General features: G+C 33.7%; 1 protein-coding gene across 1 annotated transcript in view; it reads right to left on the bottom strand.

Annotated features, from left to right (window-relative positions):
- LOC102805403 (prominin-1-A-like) overlaps positions 1 to 21828 on the bottom strand; it is an 84236-nt gene that overhangs the window by 12964 nt on the left and 49444 nt on the right. Inside the window, exons 3-11 of the mRNA XM_085504832.1 lie at positions 20855 to 21060; positions 18925 to 19045; positions 17074 to 17146; positions 13278 to 13367; positions 8928 to 9142; positions 6835 to 6906; positions 2914 to 2977; positions 533 to 609; positions 77 to 150 (exon numbers count right to left, since the gene is read on the bottom strand). Coding sequence (XP_085360958.1) covers positions 77 to 150; positions 533 to 609; positions 2914 to 2977; positions 6835 to 6906; positions 8928 to 9142; positions 13278 to 13367; positions 17074 to 17146; positions 18925 to 19045; positions 20855 to 21060 — 992 coding nt within the window. The remainder of the gene's footprint in view (positions 1 to 76; positions 151 to 532; positions 610 to 2913; positions 2978 to 6834; positions 6907 to 8927; positions 9143 to 13277; positions 13368 to 17073; positions 17147 to 18924; positions 19046 to 20854; positions 21061 to 21828) is intronic.

The following is a 21828-nucleotide window of genomic DNA, read 5'->3' as shown; positions in this document are numbered from 1 at the left end:
GAAACTCTAACCAGTATGCTGACTGAAACTGATCAATACAAAGTGGACTGCATTTGGAAAAAAGAGTAATACTCACAGATATTTGCTGTACTGCTCAGCATAATAGAAAACATTGCCAAGCTGATCATCAATCCTCATTTGATCTTGTACCTAACATACAAAATAAATTAATTAATTCAACAATAAGCCAACATTTAGGTCACACTTAGGTAGTTTAATTACCGGTAGTCTACACACATACAACTAGTGTGATAGCGATCAACTGAATAGTATTTGAGTAATAGCACCCACAAAAAAAGTTTACGACCACAACGACGGATGACAGACATTTTGCCACTACTATGGGTAAACCAAAAATGACATGCAAGGTACTCTTCAATGTACCAAGTTTGAATATAATTTATCCAGTTTCCAGATCAATAATCGATAACAGCATCAAATTCTATTAACTTCACTTTATCCATAATTGAAATCGAAAATGTGAAAAAATTGACACATACAAAGATTGGCTGGCTGACACTGGTTTACTCACCTGATTCATAGGTTGTTCTATGGAAGCAGCTATGTCTTTAATTTGTACTTCAAAATCTGCTAGCATTGTCTTAACATCTAGAAATTAAATATGACTTAGGCTTTCTACGGTGCACACTATTATATTGCACAGTAGTCTTTTTACTGCAAATTACTGCAGCTGGCCCACAGTGGTTGGTATTTGCTATCAAGCCAAATTACTGCAGCTGGCCCACATTAGTCAGTCAGTATTTGCTATCAAGCCAAATTACTGCAGCTGGCCCACATTAGTCAGTCAGTATTTGCTATCAAGCCAAATTACTGCAGCTGGCCCACAGTGGTTGGTATTTGCTCTCAAGCCAAATTACTGCAGCTGGCCCACAGTAGTCAGTATTTGCTATCAAGCCAAATTACTGCAGCTGGCCCACAGTAGTCAGTATTTGCTATCAAGCCAAATTACTGCAGCTGGCCCACAGTAGTCAGTATTTGCTATCAAGCCAAATTACTGAAGCTGGCCCACAGTAGTCAGTATTTGCTATCAAGCTAAATTACTGCAGCTGGCCCACAGTAGTCAGTATTTGCTATCAAGCCAAATTACTGCAGCTGGCCCACAGTGGTTGGTATTTGCTCTCAAGCCAAATTACTGCAGCTGACCCACAGTAGTCAGTATTTGCTCTCAAGCCAAATTATTTGCTCTCAAGCCAAATTACTGCAGCTGGCCCACAGTCGTCAGTATTTGCTATCAAGCCAAATTACTGCAGCTGGCCCACAGGAGTCAGTATTTGCTATCAAGCCAAATTACTGCAGCTGGCCCACAGTAGTCAGTATTTGCTATCAAGCCAAATTACTGCAGCTGGCCCACAGGAGTCAGTATTTGCTATCAAGCTAAATTACTGCAGCTGGCCCACAGTAGTCAGTATTTGCTCTCAAGCCAAATTACTGCAGCTGGCCCACAGTCGTCAGTATTTGCTATCAAGCCAAATTACTGCAGCTGTCCCACAGGAGTCAGTATTTGCTATCAAGCCAAATTACTGCAGCTGACCCACAGTAGTCAGTATTTGCTATCAAGCCAAATTACTGCAGTTGGCCCACAGTGGTTGGTATTTGCTCTCAAGCCAAATTACTGCAGCTGGCCCACAGTCGTCAGTATTTGCTATCAAGCCAAATTACTGCAGCTGGCCCACAGGAGTCAGTATTTGCTATCAAGCCAAATTACTGCAGCTGGCCCACAGTAGTCAGTATTTGCTATCAAGCCAAATTACTGCAGCTGGCCCACAGGAGTCAGTATTTGCTATCAAGCCAAATTACTGCAGCTGGCCCACAGTCGTCAGTATTTGCTATCAAGCCAAATTACTGCAGCTGGCCCACAGCTTGTTCTTGTCAATAATTTTAGTGCCAAAAACACCCTTACAATAATGTTCTATAGAATTTCAGTAGAGATGCATATAATTCTATTTAATTCTGTAGAATTCAATTTATAAAGGCATTTCAAAATTATATAAGTAATATTCACCAACAGCATAGATATAGTATTCATGCAATTTTTTTTATCCAAACTGAATTTTATTTTCTCCAGGCTCATGTACAGAGATATGAAACACAAAACAAATCATGATGGACATGTATCTCAACATGTATAATGTTTGATTAAAGTTGATACCACATTTTCAAAAAAACAAGATGGATGTCAGTCAGCATCTTTGATCTGATTATGGAACAAACAGACATAAACACATATTCCTATATGTATGATGCATGTGCCAAATATAAATGAAAATGGTCCCAAGCCTTTGAGGTATAGTAGTATGTTCAAAAAGCAAGATGGCTCTTTGATCTGAATGTGAAGGAAATTGTCATGGATATATAATCTAAAATTTACAATGTATGTACCAAAAACTGACAAAGTATGCATAAGATACCACATTTTCAAAAAACAAAATGGCTTCCAGTCAGCCATCTTGGACTAAATCAGTAAACCACTGCATGTATATGTCCCAGATAAAGTACTAGGCACATGCAATAAATCAGATTTTGTCCACATGGTTCTGAAATATGACTTCAAACGGACGGCCAGACGGATGAACGGAGACTGAATTATAAGTCCCTGTTTCAAACTTCATTTGAAAGCGATCTGAATTAATAACCCCTTATGTTTGGACCTCTATCTTCCCAATAACAATATTACAATAGAATAAGGATAAATACTGTGCTTGGACTAGCATGGCAATATATAAACCATTATCCAGTACAGGAATTATCACTAAATTCTTCAGATATAATCATTCTTTAGGGAATCATTTTATGACCTACACTCACGGTACATAGAAGATGAAACTGTATATGATTTCCCTTGGTGTATATGTCTGTGCGCATGCCATCAGTTAAAAGCAGAATCTATCTTACCAGTCAGTGCATCTTGACTTTTATTAACAACAGTCTCTGGCAAATCATCAAATTGTTTACGAGCCTGCAAACACAAGTGAACATGTTATTAAACTGCCAACCACACTGACTTTCTTTTAGCTGCAATTTATTTTCACTGAAAAATACAATTCAAGTGGACATGTAATTCACATTCACTGATTACGTGCAAACCACAATGGAATAAGTATTTTTACGGAAAAAAGTTGGGCATGAAAACCCCAATGTCCCCATCGACTTCTCTTGTAACATTACAATGGTACTTAAAGTATTGCTGACAGCATTTGCTATGTCTTTGCACAACCATTGGAGAGTAATAACATCAATTTGTTCATTGAAAGCACCATTATTCTATGATTTACAGAGAAATTTGCTTCATTTTTAAACGTGATGCACATATACAGACATGATAACAAAACATTACTTTCATCTCTGCTGCGCACATGATTATTTTAAGGAAGTTGTACGTGTTAAAAATGATTTGAATAGAAAGCAGATGATTAGGCTGCAACACAATTTTCTACTGGATAGTCTGCCCAAATATGAACATTTCATATAAATCACAGGTGTCAAATTCAGCAAAACTTTGACCTGAGTTACCATCTTATAAGTGACCTTGAACAACATAAGTAACAATTAAGTACACTTTTGTTTTCATGTAACCTACATATATACTTGCATTGACAGACTTATTATTTATCACTATTTCAATTATTAAAACAAATCTAGATGTTTTATGGGTTTGAATGACATATTGTTTAACTAAAAAAAGAATAAAAAAGTCCTCACATCGCCGAGGTTAAAAACTACATTATATTCACACTATCAAATTTTTTTTTTTAATATTATTTTAATACAATGATATTATGATGTTGTCACTTGTTCATAGAGCTAATTAATACGAGTGACGTCATGGGTTAGTATTGTAAATGACTATACTTGAGTGGATGATGCAGGAATATATTGTAATTTTTCAAAGCTATGTTTACAAGTTATATGATATTTATGCTACTCTGATATGAGGTCTAAGTGTGCCAGTGAACATGCATTTGTAGTTGCAGCTAGTTTTTAATGATCATCATAATTAGTACCCTTCCCAGGAATCTAAGCACAACAAGCGGCACAGCTAAAGTTACTGAATAATTGCATCATTTGAGTACCTAATCGTTACTTTACTTTTACATTTTCATTTATTTAGAGAAGCTAGGGGTCACTGTTACATTTTTTATGTATTTAGATGAGCTAATGGCCCCTGTTTCATTTTTATTTATTTATAGAAGTTAGGAGTTCCTGTTACATTTTTATTTATTTAGAGAAGTTAGGGGTTCCTGTTACATTTTCATTTATTTAGAGAAGTTAGGGGTTCCTGTTACATTTTCATTTATTTAGAGGAGTTAAGGTCCCTGTTACATTTTCATTTATTTAGAAAAGTTAGGGGTTTCTGTTACATTTTCATTTATTTAGAGAAGTTAGGGGTTCCTGTTACATTTTCATTTATTTAGAGAAGTTAGGGGTTCCTGTTACATTTTCATTTATTTAGAGAAGTTAGGGGTTTCTGTTACATTTTCATTTATTTAGAGAAGTTAGGGGTTTCTGTTACATTTTCATTTATTTAGAGAAGTTAGGGGTTCCTGTTACATTTTAATAGATTTAGAGAAGTTAGGGGTTTCTGTTACATTTTTATTTATTTAGAGAAGTTAGAGATTCCTGTTACATTTTCATTTATTTAGAGAAGTTAGGGGTTCCTGTTACATTTTCATTTATTTAGAGAAGTTAGGGGTTTCTGTTACATTTTCATTTATTTGGAGAAGTTAGGGGTTCCTGTTACATTTTCATTTATTTAGAGAAGTTAGGGGTTCCTGTTACATTTTCATTTATTTAGAGAAGTTAGGAGTTTCTGTTACATTTACATTTATTTAGAGAAGTTAGGGGTTTCTGTTACATTTTCATTTATTTAGAGAAGTTAGGGGTTCCTGTTACATTTTCATTTATTTAGAGAAGTTAGGGGTTCCTGTTACATTTTCATTTATTTAGAGAAGTTAGGGGTTTCTGTTACATTTTCATTTATTTAGAGAAGTTAGGGGTTTCTGTTACATTTTCATTTATTTAGAGAAGTTAGGGGTTCCTGTTACATTTTCATAGATTTAGAGGAGCAATATCAGCCCAAGGAAGAGTTTAACAATATCTTTTTACACATCATACAATGAGAAACATCATCCATTGAGAACTAACTGTTTAAGAAATGTATAATTTATATACTTTATCATGTGGATTTAAGAACAGCACTGATAGTAATTTATTACTTTCAAACACTTCCTGACAATACAGCTGACTTAGAATTAATGAATGGATAGTCTAAATTGTGATCAACAAAACTGTTATTTACAGATCTTTATAAATGGCCCTGACATGAGATAATTCAATTGTTTTTTTTAAATTGATGTCTATTAGGTAAGACAATCTCCTTCTGTGTACTCAAGATAAAGTTGACAACATGTTTCAGGACAGATACAAGATATAAACTACAGGGGGCTATGCTACCTAACTGACCATCTACAAATCAGAAGGCGTCAGGGGATTTTAGGATGGTTTTCATTTTTTACTTTCAACTTTTTGTCGGCTCCCCCAGTAATTTTAATCCATAAAGTAAACTTGCTGTGAGGTTAGCACATTATTTAAGTATGATTTGAATGCTCAACATTTCATATTTAAAATTTGTTGTTATTTTGGAACTAAGCTGATGGATGTTCAAATGTTTTGTTTTGAAGGCCAAGATTAATTTATTTGGCCTTTGCCTTACCATTATACCTTGGCAGATTTTACTGTCAACGAAATCAAACACAACGGTACATGCTCAGGTGCGTTTCCATGGCAAATGGAACATGGCAAGATCTATTGGTTTAAATTTGAAACTGACATGAGTAGCTGTTACAAGAACGCTGATTGATAGTTCCAGCTCCTTTGCACGCCCAATCAAATCATTCAGTTGAGGTCAAGCACAGGTTTGTATGGACCGCCATGGATGGTCGGCTTCAAAATAGAGAATTGAAGATATCATCACAAACTGAACCAAACTGATAGAGGTCCACCCATGGAACTTACATATCAAGTATCAAAACAATTGAGCTGGTAGTTTTACAGAATAGCATTTTCTAGCAAAAATTTAAAAAAATAAAGAATTGAAGATTTCATCACAAAATGAATAAAAATCTGACAGAGATCCACCCAAGGTGAAAGTGAAAAATAGAAATAGAATTGTGGATGGGCAATGGACAGATGATCGCCTATATGTTAGATTACAGGAGAGCTAAAAACAGATTAAAATGATGTAAAAGCTGTGAGACATTATGCCTATGTTTTCATTTAACATCAAAAATATTGAGATGTCTTATTGTACAATAAATATGCAAAAACTATTTATGTTCAAGTAATTCATCCAGGTAAATTAAACATATTATTTGAAATATCATGAAATAACTATATACCATTAAAATATATTATGAACAGTTTAAAAATAACTAAAAAATGTATGATTATATCTTACTTTACTCAGCACTTTAGCATGATTTGAATTCTGCCACCTTCTTCTGGTTAATAGACATGAGTAATAAAATACACTTAAATTAACAATTTATTTTAATTCGTTATAATCTTTTACACTCATTGTCGATGGGAATGAGCCTATACTACTTTTTTTGTTTTACTTCACTCATTTTCTTGATGCATCACTCTTAAAAATGTAATAAAACAGCATTAATGTGGCTTGACCGGACCCACTCATGTGCAAGTCCGAACCCTGTATGTTGATGAAATAGAATGTGAACTAAGAATGAACTCTACAGCAACTGATCATACTCATACATCATTGAATGACAAACACAGCATTCTTCAATTGTGACATACCTGTAGAGCAAGTGATGTGACGTTTGTTACTAAGGCATCATTCACTTTGTCCAATTCTGTATCAATATCTATCTATTTGAACAAAGATAAAATAAAAAATGTCACAATTTGTAATCATCATTAGAATTCTAATCACACTTTTATCTGAATAAATAATTGTAATGGTAGACAAAAGACACAAAATTATTGCAGTTTTCAGGATAGCTCGGCCATGTATACTATAAAAATAGTTTGCAATGCAGAAAAAATAATAACATACCCGGTACATAAGTTATTCCTTTTTTCCCGCCAAAATTGACTCCCTAGATCTATAGGCATTATCATGTTACATATGTGTGGTAATGTAAACAATGTAGAGTAGAAAATAAAATACAATAATACAGTACCAAATAACACAAGTAAAGTAATCTAACAGGTGGTAATAACATTTTACTGCATTTTATTTATGTCATTGCCTTGTATTGTATCATAAAGAAATTATGTAAAGTGTTTCTAGTTTTATTGTTGCCAATTGTATTACTATTATAATTCAAGAGTCACCTCATACAATTTAAAACTAAAACTAGTACAACGTCAAAGGAGTGAATAAATAAGTGGAGATACTAGATTAGATAACATTCTCCAACCCAAAATACAATTTTTTGTAGGATGATATCAAGGATAAGAATATCTAATAAATCTTCTACAATTCTCATTTTATAGTGACAATTTTAAAGTGCATCTGTGATGTTGAAATGATGTGAAGATGGAGATAGGTGTAAGCAATATTATTCAAAGTGACAATTGCGTTAGGTAGTGTTTGGCATTTACAATTAGGTAAATCTCTCTATTTTTTATTAAAACATGACCACAGATCAAAACAATAATGATGCCGCCTGTGAATGGATCCATTATATCTCATTTATGCCATAGTAACACTTTGCCGCTAGTGAAATTATAGACTGGGTGTATTGCATGAGTTTCAGTTATTGCAACCAATACAAATCACTACTGTACAATCTGTATTAGAAGGCGCATCCCTAATTGAAGCCGCACGCATTCTTTTGAAACAATTGAGACCCATATGTGTAGATGCTCTAATAGAAGCAGTATCCCCTCTGTTGCATTGCACCATTTCAATAAAAGCTGCGGCTTCTAATACAGATTTTACAGTAGTAATTTATGTCCACATACATAATATTTTTGTTATTCTTCATGCTTTGAAAAACAGGCTCAACAATCTAGTTGACAATTAGTTTTACACAACATCTATCTTTTCAGACTTTATTAACACAGATAAGTAATAACAAGTAATGACTTAGAAACAAGGTGATCATAAAAATTGCAGAAATATGAACTAAAGATAAACTTAAAGTAACTAAGCAGTCACATGAGAATACAGTGAGTGCTAGGAAATATGTCAAGGATGGCCAGGGTACAACTGATGCAGGTTTCTGATCATCTATATACGAGTGTCTACTCTATTTGAAATTGATGTAATACAGGAGCAGGTGAGTATGTGGTAATTTCAATGTTTACAAGTAGCTAACACACTGTGTGTAGAAAGTAACCAAAGAAGGGTTTCAGTCATATGTCACCTCCTAAAAGATAATCATTTAAATTACATCCCAGTTGTGAAATAATCCCCGTGGGGCCTAGAGAAGAAAAAGTTTCTGGACAATGTTCAACTCGAAGCAAGCTAATTTGTTTTTTTTTATTCAATATGTGCACTAGAGAATCATATAGACATTTTTTAATGAAATCCTTTAGTTTGACAGTTTTGTAGATGATGTTATCTGTTAAGAATTGAAGAAAAATATAAATTTATAAATCATATCAAAATGAACTCAATGCATTCACATCAATTTGATGTGCTCGCCTTCTGTGCAGATGCAAACACAGAAAACATTGATTATACATACATGTAAGATGTTAAACTAGAATCTGTACATTTGATTTATGATTTTTCAAATCCTATAATATTCATAACAAACTGTACTCTTTGACAACTCTGAATAATGTATAGAGAAAGGAAAGGCTGATACTTAATATGATATATTGCCTGTATTGGTTTCCTTGGAAACTACATCAATGAATTAAGGTTGCCAACTTACTGTGGAGAAATCTGCTGCTGGTGAGAGTTCATCGATGTCTATGTTGTCTCGGAGATTGGTACATGCTGTATCACTATCACATGCCGCAGATGTTAATGTATCATTTAGATCAGTTTTCACATTCAGTAACTCTGTTTCTAATAACGATGTTCTTGTTAGAAGTTCATCTGCTGCATATTGCACAGCTTGCAATGCTGACTGCATTCTGTACATTGCTGTAAACATTCATTTATAACTGTGTTATTTTCATCAAAAAATAAATTTGTATGATAGAGTTTGATTTTTTTCAGACATGCTGGTGACAAAAATTAATGAATATCAAATTAGGTCAATTTTGTTCGATAAAATACCAAAATAATTGAAGCAATATTCTCTTGTTCTATCATCGATTGCAGCCATAACTATTTCTAGCTTGAGGCTATTGAGATTTGGCAGATTGTATGGCGATATTAAAGTGAGCAAAGAAATTACTCATTAATGTATGTACACATTATTAATTATCAAATGACAGTACATGTACCAAACACTTTTTTGGGGTTCTTCAAGTATTACAATGATTTTGAACTAAAGAAACATGGTGGTGTGTTTTGAGAGTAAGAATGTCTTAATTTATCTGCATAATTTTTACATGTGCTATATATGAAATTTTCAGTCAGTACTATAATCTTATCAAAGAGCCATCTGAAACTGACAGAAATACATCCAGCAATATTTCATAAACCATGCAATGTACTGTTCATAAGTTACAAGATTGATTACAACACCGCTACAGTAACATGTTTTGACATTTCGACTTGTCATTTTATACAGGGCACTTCATAGATAATAGATGAGGCTTTAGATTCACTATTAATCATTTTATACTATATAGAAATCCCCTAATTACATACACAATAATTTACTGGTAATATTTTGTGAATGTCATCATCAACATGTATGCCAATAATTGTGTTATGAAATCAATCAATCAATCAATCAATACTATAACTTATTAAGTTGGCAACTGCAGGGTTAAAACATGTTGAAAATAGATCTGTGATTCTATAAAAGTAACTGACCATGCAAGCTACCATAAGAACTTATATACATCATCTGAAGGACAGTGTTTGTCTAATGGATTACCTTTTTTCGCGAGAATTGTGCTTTTTGTGTGTGATTATTCTGACTTTTGAAAACATTTTTATTAGCATTTTCAGTAACACAAATGACCTGTGAATTACCCAGGTATTTGTAAGCAGCATGTCAGTAGCAGCTAAAAAACAAATAAAAAAAACCAAGACACAATCGTCTAACCCAAAATGTCCTCTATTAGTTGTCCCCCTCTCTATTAGTTGTCCCCCTCTCTATTAGTTTTCCCCTCTCTATTAGTTGTCCCTCCTCTACTAGTTGGACCCCTCTCTACTAGTTGTCCCCTCTCTATTAGTTGTCCCCTCTCTATAAGTTGTCCCTCTCTACTAGTTTTCCCCTCTCTATTAGTTGTCCCCTCTCTACTAGTTGTCCCCTCCCTATCAGTTGGAACCCTCTCTATTAGATGTCTCCATCCCTACAAGCTGTCCCCCAGTCTGCAAGTTGCCCCTCTCTAAAAGTTCTCCACTCTGTACGTGTTGTCCCCTCTCTACAAGTTGCCCCCCTCTACTAGTTTTCCCCTCTCTATCAGTTGGACCCCTCTCTACTAGTTGTCCCCTTCTCTACAAGTTGTCCCCTCTATTAATTGCCCCTCTCTACAAGTTGCCCCTCTACAAGCTGTCCCCCTCTCTACTAGTTGTTCCCTCTCTATTAGTTCTCCCCACTCTATTAGTTGGACCCTTCTCTATTGGATGTCCCCATCTCTACAAGCTGTCCCCCATTCTACAAGTTGCTTCTCTCTACTAGTTGCCCCTCACTACAAGTTGTCCCTCTCTCTACAAGTTGTCCCCCTTTCTACTAGTTGTCTTCCTCTCTATTAGTTGGACCCCTCTCTATTGGATGTCCCCATCTCTACAAGCTGTCCCCCACTCTACAAGTTGCCCCTCTCTACTAGTTGCTCCTCACTACAAGTTGTCCCCCTGTCTTCAAGTTGTCCCCCTCTCTACTAGTTGTCCCCCTCTCTATTAGTTAGACCCTTCTCTATTGGATGTCCCCATCTCTACAAGCTGTCCCCCACTCTACAAGTTGCCCCTCTCTACTAGTTGCTCCTCACTACAAGTTGTCCCCCTGTCTTCAAGTTGTCCCCCTCTCTACTAGTTGTCCCCCTCTCTATTAGTTAGACCCTTCTCTACTATTTGTCCCCTCTCTATTAGTTGCCTCCCTCTCTACTAGTTGGACTCTTTCTCTACCAGTTAGCCTCTCTCTATTTGTTGTATCACTGATATCTTTAACTCTACCATCACAGGCCCACAATATGTTGTAGTGATTCAATCACTCAAAAAAGAATAAAGATTTTTTTCTGAACAATTCTATCACATCCAAAACTAATATATAAAATTTCTCATGGGTCAATTAATGGAAGGGTTATGATTCTCTGACAAAATGAGCTTAGCCAGTAATAAATATTACAATCAACCTCAACACAACAACAAATTTTGAAATATTAACATGAAAAATTGGGAAAATAACAGTAAATTTGGCTTCCAAAACCGATTACAATGAAGGGAATACTAAAATCTTAAAGTTTACAAATGTTAACAGATAATTTATTGACACAGTATTTCAGGATTCAAAGTGGAAAAATGTCACTCATAAAATTGGAAATTCTACCAAACCAATTAGAATTTATTACACACACGGGGAAAGTTAATATTTTTAACTACATACTACTACTGCATATAGGACAGTATTTTTTTCTGTACACTTGACATTTCAAAAAGTGGGTCATAAAGGATGTTCAGTGAATCTCATCAGCCCTTTTTGCCAAATGATATGACCCAGTAAGTCACTATAATGGCCTCATCAGATCAGTTTACTTAGCAGGAGGGGTGTTATGCTAGGGTTTGAAAGATGAGGGTGAATTCTTGACTTTTGTAGTAATCTTTTACTAAAGTTTTTATTTTACTGGTGGGCACATGAGCATGGAACTGCAGTTTTTCTAAAGAGCTACCAAAATTGCAAAACAGCTAACTTACACACAAGCAATGAAAATACAGAGGCATGACCAACTGAAAAGTTAAACAACGTGAGGTGTGCTATTTATATGTACCTCAAATTGGCAATATGAAAATATCGCTTTAATGTTTATATTAATCAAATAGAAGTAAGAAAAGTTGTTGACAGTTATTAATTACTTTGGCAATAAGTCAAAACAAAAGTATCAGATTCTCATATTCACACACAGTTGTATCTTTCAAACCTATGTTATAAATAATATGCCCCAGTCTTGGTTCTCTGTTTCATGCCATTTTTTTCAGACAAGTTACAGGAATAAACATTTGGGTCCGGCATTATTAGCAAAATTATCAGCCATTATTCAGTTTATGGTAAAAAAAAAAAAAAAAAAAGAGACATACTACGATTGATATAGCCATGGTTTCATTGTGTTTTGGTCCGGATAGGGCTTTGTCTGTTAAAATACTTTCAGACAACGATTACATGCTATTTTTGATAAAAAAATATTCTGACTTTGTCCACTCAAGAATGATGAAATGACACTGTCTCTTGTTTTCTGGGACATAAACACCCATTTTCACTGATTTGTTTTCAGCTGGAAGCCTGCTCATGACTACTGATTAGTTTATCTTTGAAATTTCAGGGGGTTTCTTCAACCTGCCAAGTGATTGTGGACTAGTTCCATTTCTACAGTGAGCACAGGTTAATGAAACTCTTGATTTGTATTTTAATTACAACTTGGCATACAAATCTTTTTAATTTTAAATAAATAGCTTATCATGTAACTTACTTGATTGCATACTACCGGTAGTACTTAGTACATTAATTCATCACGTTATGATTTTACTATGTTTATTCATTTGTGTTCTCCTCCCCCTCTCACATAACGGTCCAAATCAGTACATACCCAAACCATTCATTCCAAGCTTACTTGCCAAGATTTTTGCAAATCAGTTATCTAGTTTGCTAATTAGGTAGCAAATTTGATAGCCATCTTGCAAAACTGTAGTTCCATGAACACATGCCCACCAGTAAATGACCTACAATTTAATCAATTTGGCCTAACATTGGAGATTAGACATCATCCATATTAAGCATGAGTAGCAAGTATACCGTACAAGCAATGACTATTACATTATACACAGATAGGAGAGAAAAATATCTCTCAAAAGAAAAAAACAACTTGGTAAAACAACTGAAATGAACTGAAAGCTAATTTTGGTGAAATAGAAATCAACTAAATTTTAGTATATCAAACAGAATGCTTACTTTTTCCCATTGATGTAACAGCTTCTATAGCAGGATAGACTACATCACTCAGATTTGTATGGATTGGTTCTCCTACCAATATCCGCACATCTGAAATACAAAATTGTTATATATGTACTGGTATGTAAATTACATGATGCCAGTAGCATTCTGCAAGGTGAGGAATTTAATCTGTTATACCATGAATTTCATGTACCCATTGAGGGTCTTTTGAAAGTGAAAATAGTATAGTATAGTGATTTTTGATTTACGGATAAATAAAACGAAATTACATTAACGAACGTGACTGATAACTTTTACTATAAAAACCTTAGCATCCCGTTGGCAGGCCAGTCACACTGGTTCTCACTACAAGAGGTTACGATCCCCCCTGCCAAATGCTAAGGAAAACTGAAACGTATATATACATATTAACATAAAATATTGTCCACCTATGCGGATCTGTTGGTGCAAGGTTTTTATGACCGTATGCCCTTACTGACGTCAACCAAACATTTTATGTGGGAAGTTGGCACCCAAGGCTGACAGGTACTACACCTTGCCCAAGGGTGACCTGAAGGTAGTTGTGGCAAAGGGTAACCCCATTCTCCCAAGTCCATAGACTCCACAACCGGATGTAGTTTAAAATCTTGCCCAGGATAAATATGTACATAATTAAATGACCATACACGTTTCCTTTATCAGGTAATACCTCACATTTGAGGTTGAGTTGGTGCAAAGTTTTTATGACCGTATGCCCTTACTGACGTCAACCAAACTTATTATGTGGGAAGTATAGTATAGTATATTTTATTTGACTCAGATTAATGAATTGGAAATACATTAACCATGGTCAATAATAAAGTCCACAGTACAGGCTATTTTGTGAGGGTCACTTGAAAGTGAAACTAACTAAAGTATTCAACAGCACTGGCTATACAGTGAGAGTCATTTTTTAAAGTGAAGATAAAGTATTCTACAGTACCGGTACATGCTATATGGTGAGGGTCATATGAAAGTGAAAATAATACAATTTTAAGGTTTAAATTCTTAATTATTAAGAAACAAAATAATCAAATTTTGGGTTTATCAAGGTTTTTATTTGAGATCAATATTGCACTTGCTTATAGATGTGGGTGTAGCATGTTCAAAATTTAACACTGGAGGCGTACCAAAACAAGACGTGATCATTATTGAGGAACAAGGTTACAATGCTAGTTTGGAGTTCTATATGGAAAGCGCTAAAATACATCTACAGCATTGTATTCACTGAATATAAAAGAGACTCGGATCAAATTATTTAGATGTTAAATCTATGTATTTTTGATTTCCTCAGATTACTCGACAAAAAATGTTTCCCTCAAATGTCACATGTTGTAATTGACAATATTCCATTTGTAGACATACAACATGTACTAGCTTCGCCTTGTCAACTTTTGATGACATAGTTCACAGAGTCAGAAGAATCAGAGTGTACATATTATATACATGTATATAAATACAGAGTAAAATATACTCTGGATAGCCAAAATATATGTTGCTGCACAAGATAATCATCTTAACACAAATTATCTGAGATTATTTTTCTCTTTGTTTTCAATTATATCAAATGTCTCTTTCTCTGTTGTTTATGTAATTGACCTCAGATGTTATATTTCGTGTCAAATAAAATATTATGTTATATTCTACCAATTTGTGTTTTATAATAATTATAAATCAAATCTTTTGGATTTGAACTGAATTTGGATTTTCTCTACAATACATTCAGTTTTCACTGTTGATTTTTTACACACCATAATTTGTAATTTTATCTGAGTGCTGACATAGCTCCCATGGAGATGTTGAATTGTGTTGATTTAGTACTGTATTATTATCACAGCAATGTAGCATACAGAGTTCAGACAACTTAAAACTGATGACACCAGATGTCAAGCTTTTCCTTAAGTCAAGGTTCAAACTGACAAATTATCTATCAATCTATGGTATCAACACATTATTTTAAATATACGTATAACCACTGAAACAAATGGTTTTGTTATTTTTCTTAAAAATACATCAAGTTATAAAACATAATATTTAAAATCATGAAAAAACTGCTAGGACGATAAATATAATATTATAGATTACTGTATAAAACAGATGTGTATGCAGTGTTCTCTCAAAATCTACATAAACTGTTGGCATATGACATGGGTGTACATGTGTGCATGGTAATCGCAGTGACAAATAATCAATACAATACACTGGTTCAGATTTGCCTTTTCAATTGCATTTCACAATTGACACTGTCAGTTGAAATGTATGCTCCTACTGTGATAACAGTTGCTTCATGCATATACAGTTCAATAATAAGATAGAGTGGTGTGTGCCTGGTAAGTGGGATGAACTTTACTAGTTCTATTAGTAGTGCATGGCTTACGTAAATGACAGAGGTGTGTCTATGGTCAAAATACAATGAGGGACACTAAAACATTTACACTGTTGGCAAGTGGAAATCACTCATGAGCATATGATAATACTGTAGAATACTTTATTTTCGCTTGGAATTTATTTTCACTATTTTCGCTGAAGGGATGATTCCGTGAAAATAAAATCCAGCGAATATACTTTTTTTCCTATATTTCACATTGAACTCATAATAAATAAATCAGTGAAAATAAATTCCAAGCAAAACACCCAAAAAGCCTTTTCAGCTAAAATTAATTCCAGCGAAGTATTTCACAGTATATAAGAAAAGGATGGGTGTGTATACAATACAAACAACTGTTGGTTTACACATGCTTCTATTGGAGATCCACTTCAAATTGACCAAATACAATAACAGAAATAAGATTGCATGTCTACAACTGTAGAAGACTAAATATTTAAGAAAAAAGCACTGTTTACTAAAATTAGTGATCTGTTGTACATGAAACAAAACTATGATCCTGATTTAAAATAATACAATAAATTTTTGCATGCATAACCTATATCATTTAATTATTAGCTGGGTTTTACTTTCGCTTTATTTCGTTGATAGCTATATCTTCAAATTCAAGCAAATATTCATATTTAACATAGATTGTATAATTTTCTGTGACTTGCAAAATTCATAACAAATTTGTCTAGTGTGATTAATATGGTTTAATTTCATTATCTAATTAAACATGCATATACATGCATGCATCTTGAACATCCACTACGCATAAATTAATTTGCATGTAGATACAGAGATTGCATGTAGAAGATACAGCAGCTAGAAACAAGCACATGAAAAAAGGTTCTAGAATCATTTCACAAGTCTCTGTTTTAGGCTTCATCTAAACTAAACTTTCTAATTTCAATTGACTGTTATGTTTCTTAAAAACATTTGTTTTATGGGGAACCAGCAAAACATAGATGGGTTAGCTTAATTGCCTGGTCATCTGCTCAGTTTATCTCCATATTAAAGTTACAGCATGCTGTCATGTTTGCCATGGTATCTGCATACTACCTTATTAGGAAATGCACATTCCAAATAAGGCAAAAAGTTTCAGTATAATTAGCTGGGGTTATGTTATTTTTATGAAATACCACCACAGAGAATGCACTCAGACAGTACACAACCCCAATCAGCAACCTATATGCGTTGTCAATACGCTATACTGTCTTCACAAGTGTGCATGGTATGTAATAATTTAGTATCACATATATATGCAAACACCATTATCTGGAATATGAGAATTGTTTCACTACTACACACACAGATAGTGTATCCAGCAAAGCATGTACAACTATTATGTATTATTTATTTTAAATTATGTAGTATTGAAATAGGATGGTGAAACAGAATACTTACTGTCTGCATTAAGTTCCTCCATTATCAATCCATTTACATAGCTGTACTGATTATTCACTAGAAATCGAAATTCCTACCAACAAAGAAAACAAACATCATGAAATGCTATATTTAAATTGGTACATTGAGTATCATGTATAATATGCCCCTTTGACATTTCATAACTTCAGTACATTATATTTTCAGAGATGTTATAAATTAGTCCAGCCATGCAGTTTACAACCTATGTACCATTCCTTTAATAGTTTTAGTTTTATTGAAACACTTAAAATTCCTCAGAAAGAATTATGATTACATGTAACTACTAGAACACATATTTAAAACATACAAATTTTACAAAAATTAAAGTTCTCAGATATCAATTAGCTTATAGCCATTACATATTTCTTCCTTTAATACTGTAAAATACTTTAATTTAGCTGGAATTAATTTTCGCTGTAAACACTTTTTGGATGTTATGTATTGAATTTATTTCCACTGATTTTTGACAAGTTAAATGTAAAATATAAAGGAAAAAAATAATTTATGGATTTTATCCCTCCAGTGAAAATAAAAAATATTTTACATTAGTTTAATTTCAGAGATGAACATATAGTTTTCATCGATGATAAATAAATACCAGGTATACTGTGAACGGTTTAATTTTTTTATTTTTAGGATTGTATGGCATTCATAAGAACAAATTTTGTGTATTAAGTCCGTCTCACTATGTGTCGCAGGATCCCAGAAATATTTTTATTGCTAAAAGATTTACTCACACAAATTTATCTCTGGCAAAATTAAAGCAGTTTAGTTTACAGTAGAAGACACTAAATGAAGTATGAAAAATTGGAAACAAGTTGAATAAGACCCAGAATTGAAAAGTTGCATCTTATGCATCATTTAAAAATGAAACAGTCATATAAACAAACAAACAGAGGGGGTAACTGCAAAGACTCTCATTCACACATGCTTCACACACAGATGTCAAAAATGTTTGTGTACATTGGTTTGGAAAAACTAGGTGACCATAATCTTTTTTTATCTTTTTTCTGGGCCTAAACATAATACTATGTAAGTAGTAAAAAAGTAATTACTTTTGACATCAGGCAATATATCATTAGTATAATTAGATATTTAATGTCATTGATCTATTAATACATAGCAATTAAGTAGTGTATGGAACAATTTGATGGGTTGATAGTGTTTCAGTTTTAAAGAATAAATATGTCAATTGAGTGGTACAAGGTTAATTCTCAAATTATGTTAAGTTATAAGACAACACCAACTGGAACATAATTTAGCACTGACTGCTAGAGCCCAGGTAACATAAGAAGTAATATGATATTGTTTTCATACAGCCGGATAACTGTGGATTGTAGTAAAAATAGTTCATTTTGGCCAGCTCATGTGTGTTTGAATTAGTATTCAGTCCTTCCAAACAATCAGTCGAAATCCTAGTGACTTATCACCAACAAGAAGAATCCCTACCAAGGTATTTGCGCGAAATAGAATACTGTAGTGTCAACAAAATTAGCATACAAGAAACTCATATTCAAAACTCCACCATTCTTTTTTGTACTGTGGAAATATATGCATTTAATAAATAAATAATCCTATGATATTTTCTCTTAGATTGACATCAGTAGACACTTTTGACTATAGGCATTAACACTACCGATATGAGCTGACACATGTGAGTATCACCAGAGTATTAAATCAATCCTAACCTGCAGCTTGGACTGATACAATACAATGATTGCAATAAGGCATGTCAACAAAATATTTACATAATTAATACAACAAACCATAGGAAATAAACATGTGATATCCAATCTAAGAAAAAATTGTTAGAATTCTTGCAATACTTACATTCAATGAGTTGTTCATATATTTTTCAATATCTTTCATATTTGATTGTATTGTGTCTTGCATATGTGTTACTGATTCATTTAATCTCTCATTGCTAACATAGGTACATACTACACCAACCCTGTAATGATTAAACATTGGAACATAGGTACATACTACACCAACCCTGTAATGATTAAACATAGGAACATAGGTACATACTACACCAACCCTGTAATGATTAAACATTGGAACATAGGTACATACTACACCAACCCTGTAATGATTAAACATAGGAACATGGATACATACTACACCAACCCTGTAATGATTAAACATAGGAACATAGGTACATACCACACCAACCCTGTAATGATTAAACATTGGAACATAGGTACATACTACACCAACCCTGTAATGATTAAACATTGGAACATAGGTACATACTACACCAACCCTGTAATGATTAAACATTGGAACATAGGTACATACTACACCAACCCTGTAATGATTAAACATTGGAACATAGGTACATACTACACCAACCCTGTAATGATTAAACATAGGAACATAGGTACATACTACACCAACCCTGTAATGATTAAACATTGGAACATAGGTACATACTACACCAACCCTGTAATGATTAAACATTGGAACATAGGTACATACTAAACCAACCCTGTAATGATAAAACATAGGAACATAGGTACATACTACACCAACCCTGTAATGATTAAACATAGGAACATAGGTACATACTACACCAACCCTGTAATGATTAAACATTGGAACATAGGTACATACTACACCAACCCAGTAATGATTAAACATAGGAACATAGGCACATACTACACCAACCCTGTAATGATTAAACATTGGAACATAGGTACATACTACACCAACCCTGTAATGATAAAACATTGGAACATAGGTACATACTACACCAACCCTGTAATGATAAAACATAGGAACATAGGTACATACTACACCAACCCTGTAATATTTAAACATAGGAACATAGGTACATACTACACCAACCCTGTAATGATTAAACATTGGAACATAGGTACATACTACACCAACCCTGTAATGATTAAACATAGGAACATAGGTACATACTACACCAACCCTGTAATGATTAAACATTGGAACATAGGTACATACTACACCAACCCTGTAATGATTAAACATAGGAACATAGGTACATACTACACCAACCCTGTAATGATTAAACATAGGAACATAGGTACATACTACACCAACCCTGTAATGATAAAACATAGGAACATAGGTACATACTACACCAACCCTGTAATGATTAAACATTGGAACATAGGTACATACTACACCAACCCTGTAATGATTAAACATAGGTACATACTACATCAACCCTGTAATGATAAAACATAGGAACATAGGTACATACTACACCAACCCTGTAATGATTAAACATTGGAGCATAGGTACATACTACACCAACCCTGTAATGATAAAACATAGGAACATAGGTAAATACTACACCAACCCTGTAATGATTAAACATAGGAACATAGGTACATACTACACCAACTCTGTAATGATTAAACATTGGAACATAGGTACATACTAAACCAACCCTGTAATGATAAAACATAGGAACATAGGTACATACTACACCAACCCTGTAATGATTAAACATTGGAACATAGGTAAATACTACACCAACCCTGTAATGATTAAACATTGGAACATAGGTAAATACTACACCAATCCTGATAATTGGCTATTTTCAATGAATCGGTCAATACAGTGAATTTACTTTAAAAATATGATCAACTTATTTCATTTCTGTCCAATTTCTGATACAGTCCAGAACGAATGTTCAAGTAAAGTAGGTGGGTGTAAAAGGCTTTCAACTGTCAATAAAATTGCAATCTGAATAGTCAGATGATAACTTATTATTACTTACGTCATTGCTGCTACTATAAGAAATAAGGTGATTCCATAAGCTGTTCTTTGGCATTCTGTAAATTTACTACGTGTCTGCATCATCTCACCACCACATCGACCACATAGGCGACAACAACAAAAAAACAAACCAACTATAGGCATAAACACTATGAATAGAAGACCAACACCAGCACATACGATGAAACCAATCTCATAGCTTATTACCTAAAATAAAAGTTATATCAAACATTACTTTTCACATACAGACATAATTAAGACACTGAAATTGAGATTTTGGGAAAGATGGAATTAAAAAGATGGATGAAATGTAATAATTTGATGATTTTTACATCATCCTGCAGACTCAGTCGTGGCAGTTTTATAATTTTTTTTAATTTAAATTGTGGTCTGACCTGAAATATTATATATTCGAAGGAGGAAAGTAGGCGTATGTTTGGGCAAAGGACTCTGCACGTCATGTCATGCATGTGATATAGTTGCGTACAACAGATCAAAAGCTGCCTTTCTTATTGGTTGGCAACTTACAATTCATGCTACTCATTAGCACATTTATCACTTCAAAAAAGTGATAACAACTAAAGAGGACGTGGCAAAACAGAACATTCATTTAAAATTTTGCGTCAACGCGAAAGATTCTACAAACAATAAAATTGCTACAACTGTGCCAGTCTAATCAAGTTTGAACTAAACTACACTCGAGGTTAAACAGAAGAAATTTCAGCCAATAATGATAGAGCAAAAAGTGAAAGACTGGGTGATGACATTATGTAGGAAGAATAGCATTCTTGGACATATATTGAACATTGAGGTGAACATAAACTTGCTACAATGATAAATTAATAGCTAAACCTCCGTTTTTCATTACACCACGTACGATATAAATATTATCATACATTCAGCATCAACAATAAAATTTAAATATCTCAACTTTGTTTACTGATATGCGCATGGTTTAATTTGAACCAAATCGAT

Source organism: Saccoglossus kowalevskii, chromosome 10, assembly GCF_978046115.1.
Source record: "Saccoglossus kowalevskii chromosome 10, keSacKowa6.1, whole genome shotgun sequence".
In the NCBI taxonomy this organism is placed as follows: Eukaryota; Metazoa; Hemichordata; class Enteropneusta; family Harrimaniidae; genus Saccoglossus; species Saccoglossus kowalevskii.
Note: the sequence above shows the minus strand (reverse complement) of the source record. Positions and strands in the feature narration are given on the sequence as shown.